This window comes from Gadus morhua, chromosome 16 (assembly GCF_902167405.1).
Source record: "Gadus morhua chromosome 16, gadMor3.0, whole genome shotgun sequence".
NCBI lineage: Eukaryota > Metazoa > Chordata > Actinopteri > Gadiformes > Gadidae > Gadus > Gadus morhua.
The window spans coordinates 33498328-33517596 of NC_044063.1; the positions used below are offsets into that span (position 1 = coordinate 33498328).

Consider the following 19269-nt stretch of genomic DNA (forward strand, 5'->3'; position numbering starts at 1 on the left):
CGTCCCTGGGGAGTCTCTTCCATATGCCACGGCCCCGTGGACGGCTGCCTCCCATCGTGCTGCATTCGTGCCTAAGAACTTTGTTGTTAATATGGGGGGCAGGCCTGAGCAAGTGGCTATAGACCGGCTCAAGCCTGCTCATGTGGATATTGGCGAACCGCTCCAGCTGGCTCAGCCCCCCCCCGCGGGGGGGCCCACCTGCGGCAGCCTCGACACCTGTCCCTGCGGCAGCCTCGACCCCTGCTCCTGCCTTTTGCCCTTCTCCTGTTAAGCGCAGCCGGCTGGCTCAGCCCCCCCCCGCGGGGGGGCCCACCTGCGGCAGCCTCGACACCTGTCCCTGCGGCAGCCTCGACCCCTGCTCCTGCCTTTTGCCCTTCTCCTGTTAAGCGCAGCCGTTCTGGCCGCCTGGTCCGCCCCCCTAGAGCTTGATTTTTCTAGGGACTGTTATGTGCTAGTATGTTCTGTTTAACACTAGTGGGTGACCGATGTTCTCTGTAGGTTACCTGTTCGGTCTGGACCAGTTAGTTTGGGTGAATTCTGGGGGGACCTGTGTGGTGACCCACAACTACAATGATAAGACATTCACCAAGGGACTGTACCTTTTAAGGAAAAGGGTTTTGGGATAACAGTTCCGGTTTACGGCAGTCACGTTTTGTCTCACGTTACTCATGCTGGAGTAACACTTGTTTAATTGAAGTGGAGAGTAAAGCCGACTCAACCCATCTCCGCCTCTTGTCTCGTCATTTACCGAACTCCACAATAGGACCTTTTTTTAAGATCCCTATGTTCCCCGAGCGGGGAACATAGGGATGACCCCCCTATATGCTAACACCCTGGCTTACAAGAAGGTAAGACGATCCCAGGAAGAATACAGGAGGAATTCATGTTTTCAGTTGGATGTCCACGCCTTTCCCCTACGTCACTAGCACCCAGGCCTATGGCGTGGTAAGCTAACATTCTAACTCTGTGTTTCATGTTTGTTTCATGCATTTCCAGGTGAGCCAGGATGGTAAAGCCCTGCTGGACGTCCTCCAGAGGCCTTTGGGTCCAGGGAACTCGGAGTCCATGACCGCAACGGCCAACTACTCCAAGGCAGTGAGTCTAATGTGGTCTAGTGTGTCCTAGTGTAGTGTGTATGTACATAATAATAACAATAATACATTTAATTTAGAGGCGCCTTTCAAGACACCCAAGGTCACCTTACAGAGCATATAGTCATCATAAATCGTTTAAAAAAACAAGACATTGTGGAAAAAATAAAAAAATAAACATCATAAATGTTTATTTATGATGTTTATTTAGTTTATTTATCACACACACACACACGTGTGTGTGTGTCGTAGTGTAGTGTGTATGAACATGAAGTCTCGTGTGTCGTGGTGTAGTGTGTATGTAAATGTGTCTGTGTCTTAGTGTAGTTTGTATGTACATGTGTGTGTGAGTGTGTTTCATAGTGTAGTGTGTATGTTTATTTGTGTGTGTCCCAGTGTAGTGTGTATGTACATATAGTCTTCTGTGTCCTAGTGTAGTGTGTATGTACATTTGTGTGTGTCGTAGTGTAGTGTGTATGTACATGTGTCTGTCCTCAAATGAGGATATGAAGACCTAGTATAGGAAGTATTGATACTTCCCATACTGATGGTTCAGTTTGGAGAATTTTTCCGCACATATACAAATAATAATAATAAAAAAGATAAAACAAGAAACCTAAAGATCTATAATATCAATGTTTTAGACTTCTAGTAAGAACTAGTTCAGCTCCTCCTCAATGCGCTCCTCACATCTTATTGAAAGGCAGTAGATTCCATCATGCCACAGAGCCAACTAAAAGACTAAGTCACAACCACAGAGATAGGGTTCACACTAAATCACCCTATCTCTGCTATTCTGGATGGTGTGTTTTGTGTGTAAAGTATTGACTTGAGTTTTGATTTTACGATACAAGCCTCAGGTCGGGGACCGCTATTGATGAATTAGTACAAAGAAACGTTTGAGCACATCCCTATCCTCCAGGTCTCTACTCAGAACCCTTTCCTCCTTCAGGTCCTCTGTTCTGCTTGTCCTCCCTTAGGTCCCCTGTCCTCCCTTAGGTCCTCTGTTCTGCCTTTCCTCCCTTAGGTCTTCTGTTCTCCCTAAGGTCCTCTGTCCTCCCTAAGGTCCTCTGTTCTGCCTGTCCTCCCTAAGGTCCTCTGTCCTCCCTGTCCTCCCTCGGGTCCTCTTTCCTCTCAAGGTCTCCTGCTCTCCCTGTTCTCCCTCAGGTCCACTGTATCCTGGACGTGGTGCATGAGATTCTTCACCACCAGAGGAGGCTGGAGAACATCTGGCAGCACCGCAAGGTCCGCCTGCACCAGAGGCTCCAGCTGTGTGTGTTCCAGCAGGACGTCCAGCAGGTACTGACTCCTCCTCTCCTCCCCTCCTCTCTCATCCTCCCTCCTCTCCTCCCCTCCTCTCTCATCCTCCCTCCTCATCTCTCCTCCTCTCCTCATCCTCCCTCCTCTCCTCCCCTTCTCTCTCATCCTCCCTCCTCTCCTCCCCTCCTCTCTCATCCTCCCTCCTCTCCTCCCCTCCTCTCTCATCCTCCCTCCTCATCTCTCCTCCTCTCCTCATCCTCCCTCCTCATCTTCCTCTTCTCCTCCTTTTTCCTCTCCTCATTCTCTCGTCTCGTCTCCTCATCCTCATATCCTCTCTCCTCCTCTTGGTGTGTGTGTGTGTGTGTGTGTGTGTGTGTGTGTGTGTGTGTGTGTGTGTGTGTGTGTGTGTCTGTGTCTGTGGGTGTGTGTCTGTGTGAGTGTGCGTGTTTGTGTGTGTGTGCAGGTGATGGACTGGATCGAGCACCATGGGGAGGTGTTCCTCAGTAAACACACAGGGGTGGGGAAGTCTCTGCACCGTGCCCGCGCCCTGCAGAAGAGACACGACGACTTTGAGGACGTGGCCCAGGTCTGTCTGCCTGCCTGTCAGTCTCTCTCCCAGTCTGTCTGTCTGTCTGTCTGTCTGTCTGTCTGTCTGTCTGTCTGTCTGTCTGTCTGTCTGTCTGTTTGTCTCTCTGTCTTTCAGTCTTTCTGCCAGTCTGTCTGCCAGTCTGTCTGTCTGTCTGTCTGTCTGTCTGTCTGTCTGTCTGTCTGTCTGTCTGTCTGTCTGTCTTTCAGTCTCTCTGCCAGTATGTCTGTCTGTCCGTCTTTCTCTCTGCCAGTCTCTCTGCCTGTCTGTCTGTCTGTCTACCTGTCTGTCTGTCTGCTTGCCTGTCTTTAGTTTATATGCTAAGAACATTCAACTTTAGCATGTTGAAAGCTAGCACCAAGAGGCTGCAGTAGTATCAGGATGATGCTAAGGTAAGGGTGACAAGTTAAGGGTTAATCTGTGGAGGTATTGACCTTTATTGGTTGAAGTTGTGCATGTATGTGCAGTGTGATATTAAAGGCACCATCAAATGGACTTGAATGTCAAGAAAGGTCAGAGAGATTATCTGGTAGTGAAACACCTTTACATGTATGTAACATGTGTACATGTACGTACCATGTGTACATGAATGTACAATGTATACATGTATGAAGCATGTATACATGAATGTACAATGTGTACATGTATGGACCATGGGTACATGAACCATACATGTATACATTGCGTGACATCTGATCTCTTGCCCCTCTCTGTTTGAAATTCTAATTCAAACAGCGTTATTGGCTTGGAACAGAGAAGAGCAATCTATAGTTGAACATTAGTCTAGTGTTCACGAATAACACAAAAACTGTCTCTCTCTCTCTCTCTCTCTCTCTCTCTCTCTCTCTCTCTCTCTCTCTCTCTCTCTCTCTCTCTCTCTCTCTCTCCGCAGAACACCTACACCAATGCAGACAAACTGCTGGAGGCGGCGGAACAGCTTGCCCAGACGGGCGAGTGCGACCCGGAGGAGATCTACAAGGCGGCCCGCCACCTGGAGGTCACCATCCAGGACTTTGTCCGCCGCGTGGAGCAACGCAAGCTGCTACTGGACCTGTCTGTCACCTTCCACACACACACCAAGGAGGTACACATGCACGCACGCACGCACACACGCACGCACGCACACACACACACACACACACACATCAAGGAGGTATACACACACAAAGGCGCACACACACGCGCCAAGGAGATACAGTCGCACACACACACACACACACACACACACACCAATGAGGTTCACACACGCACACACACACACACACACACAAACACACGCACACGCACAGGCACACACACCAAGGCGGCACACAAACACAGGCACACGCACACATCACTGCAGACAGGCAGGCACACACACCATTCTGCATGTTGGGGAGGTAGCCATGGAGACCGGCCATGGAAACAGTCATCAGAGCATTCGCTCTCCGTTAGCCTCTTCCATTGACTTGCAGAGTTACAGTAGCCTAGCTCCTGTTCATGTGAGGGAATACTCTTTGAATCACTTTCCAAAGACTCCAAATTGTTTCAGAATAGTCTCTTATTCAGTGCCAGTAACTACTCAAAGATGGTAGTATTAGTACAAACACACAGATATTCAGCACTATATACAGCGCCGTGATTATATTTAAGCAATAGATCACGCCAGGCTGTGGTATGTGCTCATTATACCACTGTTAAGGGGCGTTGTCCGGCCCCGACGCGCAGCGGAGGGCCGGACAACGCCCCTTAACAGTGGTATAATGAGCACATACCACTGACTGAAGTGATCTATTGCTTTTATACAACGGTTACTGTTATGGCGAAACGATAGTCATAGACACACTACATTTAAAAAGAAACCAAGAAAGTCAAAGTAGCCGTTTTATTAAAGACTACCAAAAAGTAGTCCCTCCTGGCTGCCTTCAAAATGCACGACGGTCGCTATGCAACACACTTTAGCGTCCCTCCGAGAGAACGGTTGTAACGGTTTCCACTTCAAGGCGCGGAGTGATACTTTCACAAAATGATCGGGCGTCATAGCAGTTATGTATACGCTCATTATACAACAGTTAGGAACCAATCAGATCGCTGGATTTAGGCCCCCGTTGTATAATATATTTTATAGACCTTATATAACTGACAGGTTACCCTCAGTGTAGACGACCAGACAGAAGCAGCTGATCATAGAACTGACAGGTTACCCTCAGTGTAGACGACCAGACAGAAGCAGCTGATCATATAACTGACAGGTTACCCTCAGTGTAGACGACCAGACAGAAGCAGCTGATCATAGAACTGACAGGTTACCCTCAGTGTAGACGACCAGACAGAAGCAGCTGATCGTAGAACTGACAGGTTACCCTCAGTGTAGACGACCAGACAGAAGCAACTGATCATAGAACTGACAGGTTACCCTCAGTGTAGACGACCAGACAGAAGCAGCTGATCATAGAACTGACAGGTTACCCTCAGTGTAGACGACCAGACAGAAGCAGCTGATCATAGAACTGACAGGTTACCCTCAGTGTAGACGACCAGACAGAAGCAGCTGATCGTAGAACTGACAGGTTACCCTCAGTGTAGACGACCAGACAGAAGCAGCTGATCGTAGAACTGACAGGTTACCCTCAGTGTAGACGACCAGACAGAAGCAGCTGATCGTAGAACTGACAGGTTACCCTCAGTGTAGACGACCAGACAGAAGCAGCTGATCATAGAACTGACAGGTTACCCTCAGTGTAGACGACCAGACAGAAGCAGCTGATCATAGAACTGACAGGTTACCCTCAGTGTAGACTATAAAAGGAGCCTCAACAGTAGACATTCTACCATCGTCTTGCGATGTTACTGGCACTCGTTACTGGTGATCGATCTACATTGGAAGTCTTTGGAAAGTGATTCAAAGTGTTTTCCTTCGCATTAACAGGAGCTAGGCTACTGTAACTGCATCTCAATGGAAGAGGCTAACGGAAGTGAATACTAACCCAGCTACCTCTTCTTCTAGAAGCACAATGAGGATTTGCAATAACAAATAATTAAAAATCTCGGTATAACATGCAAAATTTAAATCAACAGATATCTTGACGTATCCCTTTAACAAATCTAATATAGATCAATCTATAATCTATGGTTAAATATGAATTTTGATGTTAAATTTTATGTCTGGGAGCGTGCTTGCGTGTGTTTGTGTGTGTGCGTGTGTGTGTTTGTGTGTGCGTTTGTGTGTGTGGGTCTGTGTGCGTGAGTGTGTGTGTGTGCGCTTGCGTGCGTGCCTGCGTGTTTGTGTGTGTGTGTGTGTGTGTGTGTGTGTGTGTGCGTCTGCGTGTGTGTGTGTGTGTGTGTGTGTGTGTGTGTGTGTGTGTGTGTGTGTGTGTGTGTGTGTGTGTGTGTGCAGCTGTGGAGTTGGATGGAAGAGCTGCAGAAGGAGCTCCTGGAGGAGGTGCAGAGTGAGGTGGTGGAGGAGGTGCAGCTGATGGTGCAGCAGTTCCAGCAGCAGCAGAGCTCCACGCTGGACGCGACGCTCAACGTCATCAAGGAGGGGGAGGGGCTGATGCAGCAGCTCAGGTCAGCTCACCTCCAACTGACTATCACCATGCTTACGTCCCCATCATCAGCACCACTATTACCACGACTACCATCATGACCATGACTACCATCACCATGACTACCATAACCACCATCATCCCAATGACGACCATCATCATCACAACTATCATCTTCATCATCCTACTACCACAATCACCACCATTATCCTCACCAGGGTAACCAGGACTTTCGCATCCCGACTACGGCAGACTATCCAGACTGACTACCATCACCATCTTCACCACCATGACTACTATCACCACCCTCTTGACTAGAATACCCATGACTACCATCACCATCACTACCTCCATCACCAGCATCAACTAAATCAATATTGAGTAAACAAAGAATGTGTGTGTGTGTGTGTGTGTGTGTGTGTGTGTGTGTGTGTGTGTGTGTGTGTGTGTGTGTGTGTGTGTGTGTGTGTGTGTGTGTGTGTGTGTGTGTGTGTGTGTGTAGGGATGCAGCCATTTGCACCAGTAGGACGCCCCACTGCAGTTCCATCGCCCACATCCAGGGAGTGCTGCAGCAGCTTGATGAGGCCCAGGCCCAAATGGAGGAACTGTTCCATGAACGCAAGATCAAGCTAGATGTCTTCTTGCAGCTACGCATCCTACAGCAGTACACCCTGGAGGTAGACCAAGTAGCTCACTGGCTAGATGCTAAGCTGAGATAACACATCCTACAGCAGTACACCCTGGATGTAGACCAAGTAGGTCACTGGCTAGATGCTAAGCTGAGATAACACATCCTACAGCAGTACACCCTGGAGGTAGACCAAGTAGGTCACTGGCTAGATGCTAAGCTGAGATAACACATCCTACAGCAGTACACCCTGGATGTAGACCAAGTAGGTCACTGGCTAGATGCTAAGCTGAGATAATACATCCTTCAGCAGTACACCCTGGAGGTAGACCAAGTAGCTCACTGGCTAGATGCTAAGCTAACACATCCTACAGCAGTACACCCTGGATGTAGACCAAGTAGGTCACTGGCTAGATGCTAAGCTAACACATCCTACAGCAGTACACCCTGGATGTAGACCAAGTAGGTCACTGGCTAGATGCTAAGCTGAGATAATACATCCCCCAGCAGTACACCCTGGAGGTAGACCAAGTAGCTCACTGGCTAGATGCTAAGCTCACACATCCTCCAGCACTACACCCTGAAGGTAGACCTAGCAGCTCACTCGCTAGATGCTAAGCTAAGCTAACACATCCTCCAGCACCCTGTAGGTACACAAAGTATCTCACAGACTAGATGCTATGCTAAAAAATCCTCCAGCACTACACCCTGAATGTAGACCAAGTAGCTCACTGGCTAGATGCTAAGCTAAGCTAAAACATCCTCAAGCACCCTGGAGGTAGACCAAGTAGCTCACTGGCTAGATGCTAAGCTAAGCAAACACATCCTCCAGCACCCTGGAGGTGGATCAAGTAGCCCACTGGCTAGATGCTATGCTAACGCTGACTAAGCTTCCCCTCCAGGTGACAGCAGAGCTGGATGCGTGGAAGGAGGACCTGTCCCGGCAGGCGGGCGACGCTGGTTGCCCAGCGGGGGGCGGGATGTCTGCAGGGGGCGTGGCCGACGACGTGGGCGTGGCCGAGCAGCGTCTGAAGAGACTCACGGAGAGGAAGACGGCCATGAAGCACATGACCTACGAGGTCCTTCAGCAGGGACAGGACCTGCACCAGTACATAATGGAGGTCCAGGCCTCAGGTACATACACTACACAATAGACACACTATGCAAACACTATACAATATACACACTACATAGACACACACTGTACAATATACACACTACATACACACATCTGTTCCAGGGCATCATGAAGGTCCAGGCCCGAGGTACACACACACACACTGTACAATATACACACCACATAGACACACACTATACAATATACACACTATATAGACACACAGTATACAATATACACACTACATAGACACACATTGTACAATATACACGATACATAGACACAAACACTATAGGCAAGGCAAGGCTTTATTTATATAGCACTTTTCATACACAAGGCGGACCCAAAGTGCTTCACATTGACAACAGTCATACAATAAAATGAAATAATAAAATAAAACAGATACGTCAAATATAACGAAGGCAAAGTTAAAAAGAAAGTGCAATGTGTTTAAGATTTAGAAGAAAGCTAAAGCAAACATAAAATAAAATGAAGTAATAAAGAAAATAGATAAGTAAAATCAAATAACGGCAAAGTAAAAAAAAAAGCATTGTGGAAAGTACAATGTATTTAATATTTAGCAGAAAGCTAAAGCAAACATAAAAGTATTCAGTCTGGTTTTAAAAGTAGTCAGAGTTTGGGCAAGTCTTAAATCCTCACGGAGATTATTCCAGCTTTTTGTTGCATAGTAACTAAATCCTGCTTTCCCATGCTTCGTGTTTACTCTGGGGATAATTAACTGATTGGTCTCAGAAGATCTTAGTCGTATAGAAGACTTATGTAATGGAAGCATTTCAGTTATATACTTCAAACCCTAAACCATGTAGGGATTTATAGGTGAGCAGCATGATTTGACATAGACATCTGACATAGAGGGAGCCAATGTAACGATTTAAGAATTGATGTTATATTTTCAAATTTATTGGTCAAGTTAGAACTCTTGCAGCAGCGTTCTGAACAAGCTGTGGTTGTCTTTTTTGGGAGAACTGTAAGGAGACCATTGTAGTAATCAAGCTTACTAGTGATGAATGAAAAAAAAATTCTAAGTCCAGGGTGGACATGAGCCCTCGAAGTCTTGGTAAATTTTTAAGGTGATTATAGGCAGATTTTCTAACTGATTTGATGTTACTGTCGAAATGTAAATCTGAATCCATTATGACCCCTACATTTCTGGCATTGATTGAGGTTGCCTTTCCAATTCAGCCCCAAAGACAATTATCTCGCTTCTGTCCTCAGGACAGATATTGTTATTTTGCATGATTTGCCCTAGTGGGAGCATATAGGTGTTGAATAACGAGGGTCCTAAGAATGAACCTTGAGGAACTCCACATGTCACATTGGTTGGTTCTGATAAAAAGTTGCCAATGGAAACAAAGTAGTTCCTATCTAGTAGGTAGGACCTAAACCAATTTAAGACTGTGCAGCACTGAGGTCTAGTAGCATTAGTATTGAGATTTTGCCGGAGTAAGACAGATGTTTTTTACGACTTTAATGAGGGTGGTCTCGGGGCTGTGAAGTGGTCGAAATCCTAATTGGAACGTGTAATAGCAGCCAGTTGATGCCAGGAAGTGATTAAGTTGCTGGAAGAAAACTTTCTCAATGATTTTATTTATGAAGGGTAGATTTGATGTTGGTCTGTAATTGTTAATAATAGAGGCATCTTGGCTCCTTTTTTAAAAGGGGATTAATAACTGCAGTTTTAAAAGCTTTGGGAAATTGCCTGATTTGAGAGAGTTGTTAAAGGGACACTGCGTAATATTTTAAGTCATTTATTACCTCAAATCAATGTATTCATTCATAAATAAATCCTCATTGGTGTAAAATTATCTCTGCCAAAAATCTCACTTATCCTCCTGAGCGAAGAATAATTAATATGTAGTTACATAGGACGGGTAAGCTTCATGGAGGCTTCCATGTTCTTCCGGTCTATGAACTGCCGAGAGGGACAAAAAGCACTACGTGGAACAGGAAATGCAAACGCGTTTTCACTCTGAGCCAGCGTCAATGATGACTGAAATAATTCACTATCTTGCTCGAGGAATAAATACTCATACATCATTAGCTTACACTAATGATTCAATGCAGTTTGAAATTTGTTTGAAATAACGAACCTCATCATCACTCGAATGACTCGATGAGATAGTATTGGATGTCATGACAGCTTCTTGGCACATACTGCCCACCGTAGTTTTTGAACAAGCGAGCACTATTAGTTTGAATGCAATATACAATTGTACCACTAGATGGGAGTCATTTTTACACAGTGTCCCTTTAACTATTTGCAGTATGTCTATTGCTAGGCAATCAAAACATAATTAAAGAGGTTGGTAGGTTAGGTATCAAGGCAACATGTGGATGGCTTTAGTTGTGTCAATGTTTCCACAAGAGTTTTAGAGTCAATGACATTAAAGCATGTCATCATTGCCACGTTACTTTTGCCTGAACAGGGTGGTAGTCCAACATTTTAGTTTGAAGTGGAGATATTGATGGCGCGTCTGATGCCTTCAATTTTATCAGTATAAAATACTGCAAACTGTTGTGGGGTGTGGGGTTAGTCAGTCGGTCAACAGTTGCAAATAGGGTTTTTGCATTATTAGGGGTCCTATGAAATCCGTAGGAACCCTATTGTAATCGTTAGTATTATTAGGGGTCCTACAAAATCCGTAGGAACCCTATTGTAATCGTTAGTATTATTAGGGGTCCTACGAAATCTGTAGGAATCCTATTGTCATCGTTAGTATTATTATTAGGGGGTCCTACGAAATCCGTAGGAACCCTATTGTAATCGTTAGTATTATTATATTTTTCCTGAAAAATACATGGTCAAAAGTTCTGAACATTGGCAGGCTTGTAGAACTCGTGAAATGAGGGAGTGATAACAAGGATGGGCCAGAATGAACTATAGGTAGCGCTATAACAATCATTTGAAGTGCAACATACTCAACAGGCTGCCATTTCTACTAGGAAATTGCAATATGTGTGAAACTTGTTATGCATGCAACATTTGCCAGGATGAACAACTTTCACAAGGCAACCCATATGGTCAGACCATTTGGATATAGTGCAGTGACCACAACTGGACAAAACACTCACACATAACTCCTTTGGCGCCAAAAGTAGTAAAAGCTGCAAACTCGGCCCACATATACTAGGTGACTGTGGAACTATATGGTGTTAAATTCATAGCAAGGCCGAGGACGGCAGATGCATACATTTTAAAGTGAAATACTTGCATATCTCCGATGTTTAAACAGCTCTAACATTGCGTCAAAAACACGTAGGCTCGGCAGTCGAATATGGCTAAAAGGGTAGAGTCCATAGTATACCCATGCCAAACTTCAAGTCGTATCTGAAAATAGCAATTGGATGCATTTGTTTGAAGTTGTCTTTCTGAACCGTGGCAACGCAGGCTGGGCCTTAAAGCGGTTCACACTTAATAAAAAAAAACGTCAGTTTGACAGTGGATTTTGACACAGTATGCAATAGAAACATGGTTGGTGGTTGTTTTGATACGTTGACTTCCGGTAAAGAGATAGGGTTAGGCCGTAGTGTTAGGCCTTAGGGTTAGGCTTAGGGTTAGGGTTAGGTCTTAGGGATAGGGTTATTGTTAGGGTTAGGGTTAGGATTAGGCCTTAGGGTTAAGGTTAGGCCTTACTGTGCGTTCACACCAAAAGCTGTAAAGCATTTTGAGTGATAAACGCCCATTCACTTTCTATTAGACATGATCGATAAAGCGATATCAGCGATAAAACGCTTGAGCGATAGCTTTAAAGCTGTAAAACTGTAAATGAGAGTTGAAAACTATGAGGGGCCGTCTGGGACATAATTCATACTTGGTCTTACACACACTATTATACTCTCTCACATACACTATTATACTCTCTCACATACACTATTATACTCTCTCACATACACTACTACTCTCTCTCTCATACACTACTATATTCTCTTACATACACTACTATACTCTCTTACATACACTACTATACTCTCTTACATAAACTACTATACCCTCTCACATAAACTACTATTCTCTCTCACATACACGACTATACACTCTCATACTTACATGTAAAAGGAGTTTAATAGTTTGAATGAAACGGATGTGAGTTTGAATGAAACGGAAGTGAGTTTGAATGAAACGGAAGTGAGTTTGAAATGTTCATAAGAGTCCGCAGAAATCGAATATCAATATTATTTTAGTGTAATTACATTGTGTATATGCACAAACCATCTTATACAAAGCAGCCGAAAAATAGAAAACCGAAACGCTACTATGTTTTTTTTTCTGCGATTCAGGGTTTGAATTCTGCTATTGTCGTCTGATTCATTGAATCCGCTGTGTTTGCCAGGGTCTCAGGGTCTTCCGACTCTGGGGAAGAGCCTGCTAGTTTACGCACACCCCTTGCGCATTTGTTTTCTCAACCACACGTGAGACGTTGTTTGACATGCTGGATATCTTCAGAAAGGTATTTTCATTGGCTATTAGGATGTCTAAGGCCCGTCCCCGACCCTTGCTGTCTGCTGGTGTAGCTGTCAATCAAAGTATACACGCACCGTTTTGATAGTGATCGCCTCATTGGCTTGTAAGGCTTGTAAACAAGGAAGTATTGGTCTTACAGACATGTGGGAGGGCTCTATGTCACCGTGAGACCCTGGCAAACACAGCGGATTCAATGAATCAGACAACAATAGCAGAATTCTAACCCTGAATCGCAGTTTTCTAAAAAAAAAAACATAATGCTTTGTATAAGATGGCTTGTGCATATACACAATGAAATTACACAAAAATAATATTGATATTCGATTTCTGCGGACTCTTATGAACATTTCAAACTCACTTCCGTTTCATTCAAACTCACTTCCGTTTCATTCAAACTCACTTCCGTTTCATTCAAACTCACTTCCGTTTCATTCAAACTTTCCCGTTTCATTCCAACTCACTTCCGTTTCATTCAAACTTTCCCGTTTCATTCAAACTCACTTCCGTTTCATTCAAACTCTCTTACACATACTACTATACTCTCTTACATACACTACTATACTCTCTTACATACACTACTATACTCTCTTACATACACTACTATACTCTCTTACACATACTACTATACTCTCTTACATAAACTACTATACTCTCTTACATACACTACTATACTCTCTTACATACACTACTATACTCTCTTACATACACTACTATACTCTCTTACATACACTACTATACTCTCTTACATACACTACTATACTCTCTTACATACACTATTATACCCTCTTACACATACTACTATACCCTCTTACATACACTACTATACTCTCTCACATACACGACTATACACTCTCATACTTACATGTAAAAGGAGTTTAATAGTTTGAATGAAACGGAAGTGAGTTTGAATGAAACGGAAGTGAGTTTGAATGAAACGGAAGTGAGTTTGAATGAAACGAAAGTGAGTTTGAAATGTTCATAAGAGTCCGCAGAAATCGGATATCAATATTATTTTAGTGTAATTACATTGTGTATATGCACAAGCCATCTTATACAAAGCAGCCGAAAAATAGAAAACCGAAACGCTACTATGTTTTTTTTTAGAAAACTGCGATTCAGGGTTAGAATTCTGCTATTGTCATCTGATTCATTGAATCCGCTGTGTTTGCCAGGGTCTCACGGTGACATAGAGCCCTCCCACATGTCTGTAAGACCAATACTTCCTTGTTTACAAGCCTTACAAGCCAATGAGGCGATCACTATCAAAATGGTGCGTGTATACTTTGATTGACAGCTACACCAGCAGACAGCAAGGGTCGGGGACGGGCCTTAGATATCATAATAGCCAATGAAAATACCTTTCTGACGATATCCAGCATGTCAAACAACGTCTCACGTGTGGTTGAGAGAACAAATGCGCAAGGGGTGTGCGTAAACTAGCAGGCTCTTCCCCAGAGTCGGAAGACCCTGAGACCCTGGCAAACACAGCGGATTCAATGAATCAGACGACAATAGCATAATTCAAACCCTGAATCGCAGTTTTCTAAAAAAAAACATAGTAGCGTTTCGGTTTTCTATTTTTCGGCTGCTTTGTGTAAGATGGCTTGTGCATATACACAATGTAATTACACTAAAATAATATTGATATTCGATTTCTGCGGACTCTTATGAACATTTCAAACTCACTTCCGTTTCATTCAAACTCACTTCCGTTTCATTCAAACTCACTTCCGTTTCATTCAAACTATTAAACTCCTTTTACATGTAAGTATGAGAGTGTATAGTCGTGTATGTGAGAGAGTATAGTAGTGTATGTGAGAGAGAATAGTAGTGTATGTGAGAGGGTATAGTAGTGTATGTAAGAGAGTATAGTAGTGTATGTAAGAGAGTATAGTAGTGTATGTGAGAGAGAGTAGTAGTGTATGTGAGAGAGTATAATAGTGTATGTGAGAGAGTATAATAGTGTATGTGAGAGAGTATAATAGTGTGTGTAAGACCAAGTATGAATTCTGTCCCAGACGGCCCCTCATAGAAAACAGCTCAACTCTATGCAAATTAGCTACTAGCGTTTCAGCTGTAAATGACCGGCAGCCAATCAGAATGTAGATGTCTCTCGCCGGCGTGGGTCCCAGTAAAAATATGCGAGAATTTTAGTTCTAGTTCCTACCACACATTTGTTCCTTCATCATGGTGAGTGAGAGCGGCTAATTGCGGCTATTGCAGGGCATCCTATTTGTCCGCGATTGCATAGTCAACGTGGTCTTATTATAGCCCGATCATTAACTAAAAAACCCATAGAAAGAGTAAAGCATCCAGCATATGATTTCAACAATGTATGAGGGCAAACGCAATCTGCTTTAGCGCAACAGTCATGGTCGCACAGTGGAATGCTGATGGAAACCAGCAGACGAGCGGTGGGTGGAGATGTGCGCGCATTTCAGAAGCAGGGAGATACCGCACAAAAAGATATTTCTAATTCGTCAGTTTGCCGTGTGTCTGCCTGCCACAAATGCTCCCGTTGAGCGGATCCTTTCCATAATAAACCACACACACACACACACACACACACACACACACACACACACACACACACACACACACACACACACACACACACACACGATAGCGATCAACTAAGCTATAATCTAGCATATAAGCAATCGCTCCATTAATTAGTTATTCAGTGTTGCATGTATTTATGCTTATTTTTCTTTTTCTATTGACCACACTTATGACTATCTTCTGTTTTTGTGGCTCAGCATCAGCAGCGGCACTTGCCTCAACTACGAGCGTGCTGGCAAAAAGCGCGGCTCCTTTAAATGGAAAAGCAAAATCGCAAGAGCGATAGGAACTGTAAATATTTTGGACAGCGTTGCGTTTTGAGCTATTCGGCGAATTTGCATCTTTTGCATGGCGTGAACGTTCAGTCAGGGTTAGGGTTAGGCCTTAGGGTTAGGGTTAGCGTCAGGACCCCTTCATGGTTGCTTGCAACAATATTTAGGGGTCCTAAGAAATCCATAGGAACCTTATTATAATCGTTGGTATTATTATTAGGGGTCCTACGAAATCCGTAGGAACCCTATTGTAATAGTTGGTAGGTGGCGCTATAACAAGCCTTTGAATTGCAACATACTCAACAGGCTGCCATTTCCACTAGGAAAGTGAAATATGTATGAAACTTGTTATACATGCACCACTAGTCATGATCAGTGTTGGGGTAGTTACTCAAAAAAAGTAATTAGTTACTTATTACTAGTTACTTCTGTAAATTGTAATGAGATTACTTTAGTAGTTACTGCATTTGAAAAGTAACTTCACTACTTATTACTTTACTTCGCCGTTTCTTAATTTACTGTAGATACATGGACAAACATCATAGCCCTAGCGTCACTTAGTGTTTGTTGTATAAATGTATACAAAATAGCATATAAAACCATATGAAAGAAGAATATCCCTGTCTGCACAAAGAAATGCCTCACTGTAAAATCCACAAACAACAGGATAAAGTAGGCTATGGTGAGGTAACTAACCCTACGACGAAGGCTGGGCCTTAAAGCGCTACAGACATAATAAAAAAAAAACGTACGTTTGACAGTGGATTTTGACACAGTATGCTCTTAGAAACATGGATGGTGATTGTTTTGATATGTTAACGCCCGTTAAACCAGATTTTAAGGCATACTAATGCCATGTTACCATACCGACCAAGCTCACCATACCTCCATGCATGGAAGACTTCTATTTCTCAAAATACACGCTAATCTGCCGTTGGCATTCTACGGTCATACTGTCGGTCATATGGTCATATTGTCGATGAAACGGTCATACTGTCGGTGAAACGGTCATACTGTCGGTCAGACTTCATACGGTCATACTGTCGGTCATACAGTCATACTGTCGGTCGTACTGTCGGTTATACGGTCATACTGTCGGTCATACGGTCATACTGTCGGTCATACAGTCATACTGTCGGTCATACTGTCGGACATACAGTCATACTGCCGGTCATACTGTCAAACGGTCATACAGTAGGACACCTTCATGGTTGCTTGCAACTATATTTAGGATTGGTTTTAATGATATTGGAGAAAAATGTTTCTCAAGCAATTTTTTATTCTAAATTGTAGGCACGGAGGCTCTCTTTATAGATGTCATGATGAATAGGAAGTTTTGTTTTACTCCAAATGCGTAAAACAACAAACCTTCCTGCATTCTTCTTTCTTGCCTATTACCGAAGTAGGTTTTCTCCAGGGAGCCTTTTGCTTTCCAGAAATGGTTTTAATCGGATACCAGAAAATTGCAATTCCATGTAGAAATGGCTGGCGTGTGTTTTGTGCTCATACTGAAGTGTTTGCATTCACACTGTGCGCATTGGAAGTAAGTGGATTACAAAGTTTTGATCTGTTGCTTAAACAGTTTTTCGGCACATACCACGGAAAATCTTCTGCATTCTGTGTTCAACATCAACCTTCAACCACCCTCTTTAAAGTTGGATATTGATGTTCAAACGCAGCATCCTTTGCAAAGTATTAAAGGAATATGAGCCCAACGCAAGCCCAAAGACACCAGAGAAGAACTCAAATGTCTGACCCTTTTTCCATTGAGACAACACTTGTCTGTTTAAGGTCCAATGGCATGAAAAACATTTCTAACATTAATATTAGTTCCCCTAGCCTGCCTAGGCTCCCCCAGTGGCTAGAAATGAAGTCAGGTGTAAAACGAGCATCAGGTATCCTGCTCCGCCTTTGAAAAATGAATGCTCAGACACTCTGAATTTGGTCCCATATGTCGCCATAAGAGGCCAAGTTAAGTCCTCTTTCTCTGCCTTGCCCACCCAGAGAATTTGGCACGCAAATGAAAAAATGATGTACGACCAGATTGAACCGCGACATGGAGGAGCAAGGGATTGTTGCCCGTGATTTTTGATCGGGATTGTCTCCCGCCTGAGCCCCGCCCAAAAATCGCGGGAAACATTCCCTTTCTCCTCCATGTCGGCGGTGGTGCTCCACCGCCGCCGAGATAACCCCCACTACGATTCTCGTTGTGGAAGTACCGGGAGTCCGCAAACAGCAGAAATCCCTTTCTCCTCCATGTCGCCGCTCAGTCTGTATTTCAGATTGACGTGTAAGTGGAAGAACCAGAGACCTCGGACACAACCCGACACAGTTGTTTGAGATTCAGAATATAATCCAGTGGCGCACATAATCCTTTGGCTGTGATAATATATATTATATTATATCGATATCTATATATTATATCATATTATTTAGATATAGAGCTCCAGGACTCCCGCCGGAGCACCCGGAGTGTTCTAGAATATTTACAGAACACGGCCAAAAGCTGTATGTGCCTCGGGATGATATTATGAATCCGAGCCATTGCGAAACATCAACTGTAAACAGTAGCGCATGGTACCGTGGCCACAAACTGCTCAGGGCCACACCCCCACCCTCAACCTTGACCCGCCTCTAAGAAACGGCACGTTTGTGGAAAGCTCATTGTGGGACTGGCTCGTAATGGGTTTAATCTGCACCAAGGCTGAATTTCTTGAACGTCTTCAAGTACTGTATTAGAGGCCCACTAACACCTGCATAAAAGCATACATAAAGTAGCATGCCATGGGAGCTTTAAAGTAGATTTTATGGGGCCCAGCAGAATATATGGAGGGAGGCGGGCTACTGGAGACATGGAACAGGAGATAGACATGGAACAGGGATCTCTGCCGAATAGACGGATTATAGAACCAGGACCCCAACGTACTGAACCGTGAGTTCAGTAAACCATTCTAATTCACACGATGCTGATGGCTCTCTCTCCCCAGCCAGTGTTGGGGGTCTTGGCAGTTATGGACGTTTTTATTCGACTTAATTATTTGATACCCACAAAAGACAAGTCACAAATATTTATTTATAAATTATGTCCATTATTTGTGAAAGGCTAATGCCTAATACACACTGTCATAAACAATACAACTACGTCTCTCTCTCTTCCTCTCTACCTCTCCCCCTCCAGGTATGGAGCTGACTAGTGAGAAGGAGCCCGACCTGGCCTCTCAGGTGCAGGAGCTGCTGGAGTTCCTCCACGAGAGGCAGCAGGAAGTGGAGCTCAGCGCCGAGATCAGCCATGCCCGCCTGGAGCAGCACCTGCAGCTCACTCACCTACAGGCGGAGGTCCAACAGGTAGGGAGAGGGGCCCGTATCACACTTGTAGTCATACAGGTAGGGGGAGGGGCATGTATCACACCTCTAGTCATACATGTAGGGGAGGGTCTTATATTGCTTTTAATGTGAGGTGTAGTAATATGACGTTTGTGTACAAGGAGGAAGCAACCTAAATAATGTCTACTCTGCTAGTGTAAGGCTAACAGGTAGGACGCCGGTCTAGGTAGGTAATGAATGTGCATCTCTAGGTATTGGGATGGATCCGTAACGGGGAGTCCATGATGAACGCCAGCCTGGTGAACGCCAGCTCTCTGTCTGAGGCAGAGCAGCTGCAGAGAGAACATGAACACTTTCAGATGGCTATAGAGGTACACGCACGCACGCACACGCACACACACACACACACACACACACACACA

General features: G+C 44.3%; 1 protein-coding gene across 5 annotated transcripts in view; it reads left to right on the forward strand.

Moving 5' to 3' along the window:
- The window catches only part of kalrna (kalirin RhoGEF kinase a), a 196236-nt gene that overhangs the window by 51924 nt on the left and 125043 nt on the right, over nt 1-19269 (forward strand). For all 5 annotated transcript variants that reach the window (XM_030380530.1, XM_030380534.1, XM_030380531.1 and 2 more), the window contains 9 exons: nt 997-1095; nt 2259-2390; nt 2815-2937; nt 3830-4021; nt 6314-6483; nt 6964-7138; nt 7992-8223; nt 18702-18868; nt 19099-19218. In XM_030380530.1, coding sequence (XP_030236390.1) covers nt 997-1095; nt 2259-2390; nt 2815-2937; nt 3830-4021; nt 6314-6483; nt 6964-7138; nt 7992-8223; nt 18702-18868; nt 19099-19218 — 1410 coding nt within the window. The remainder of the gene's footprint in view (nt 1-996; nt 1096-2258; nt 2391-2814; nt 2938-3829; nt 4022-6313; nt 6484-6963; nt 7139-7991; nt 8224-18701; nt 18869-19098; nt 19219-19269) is intronic.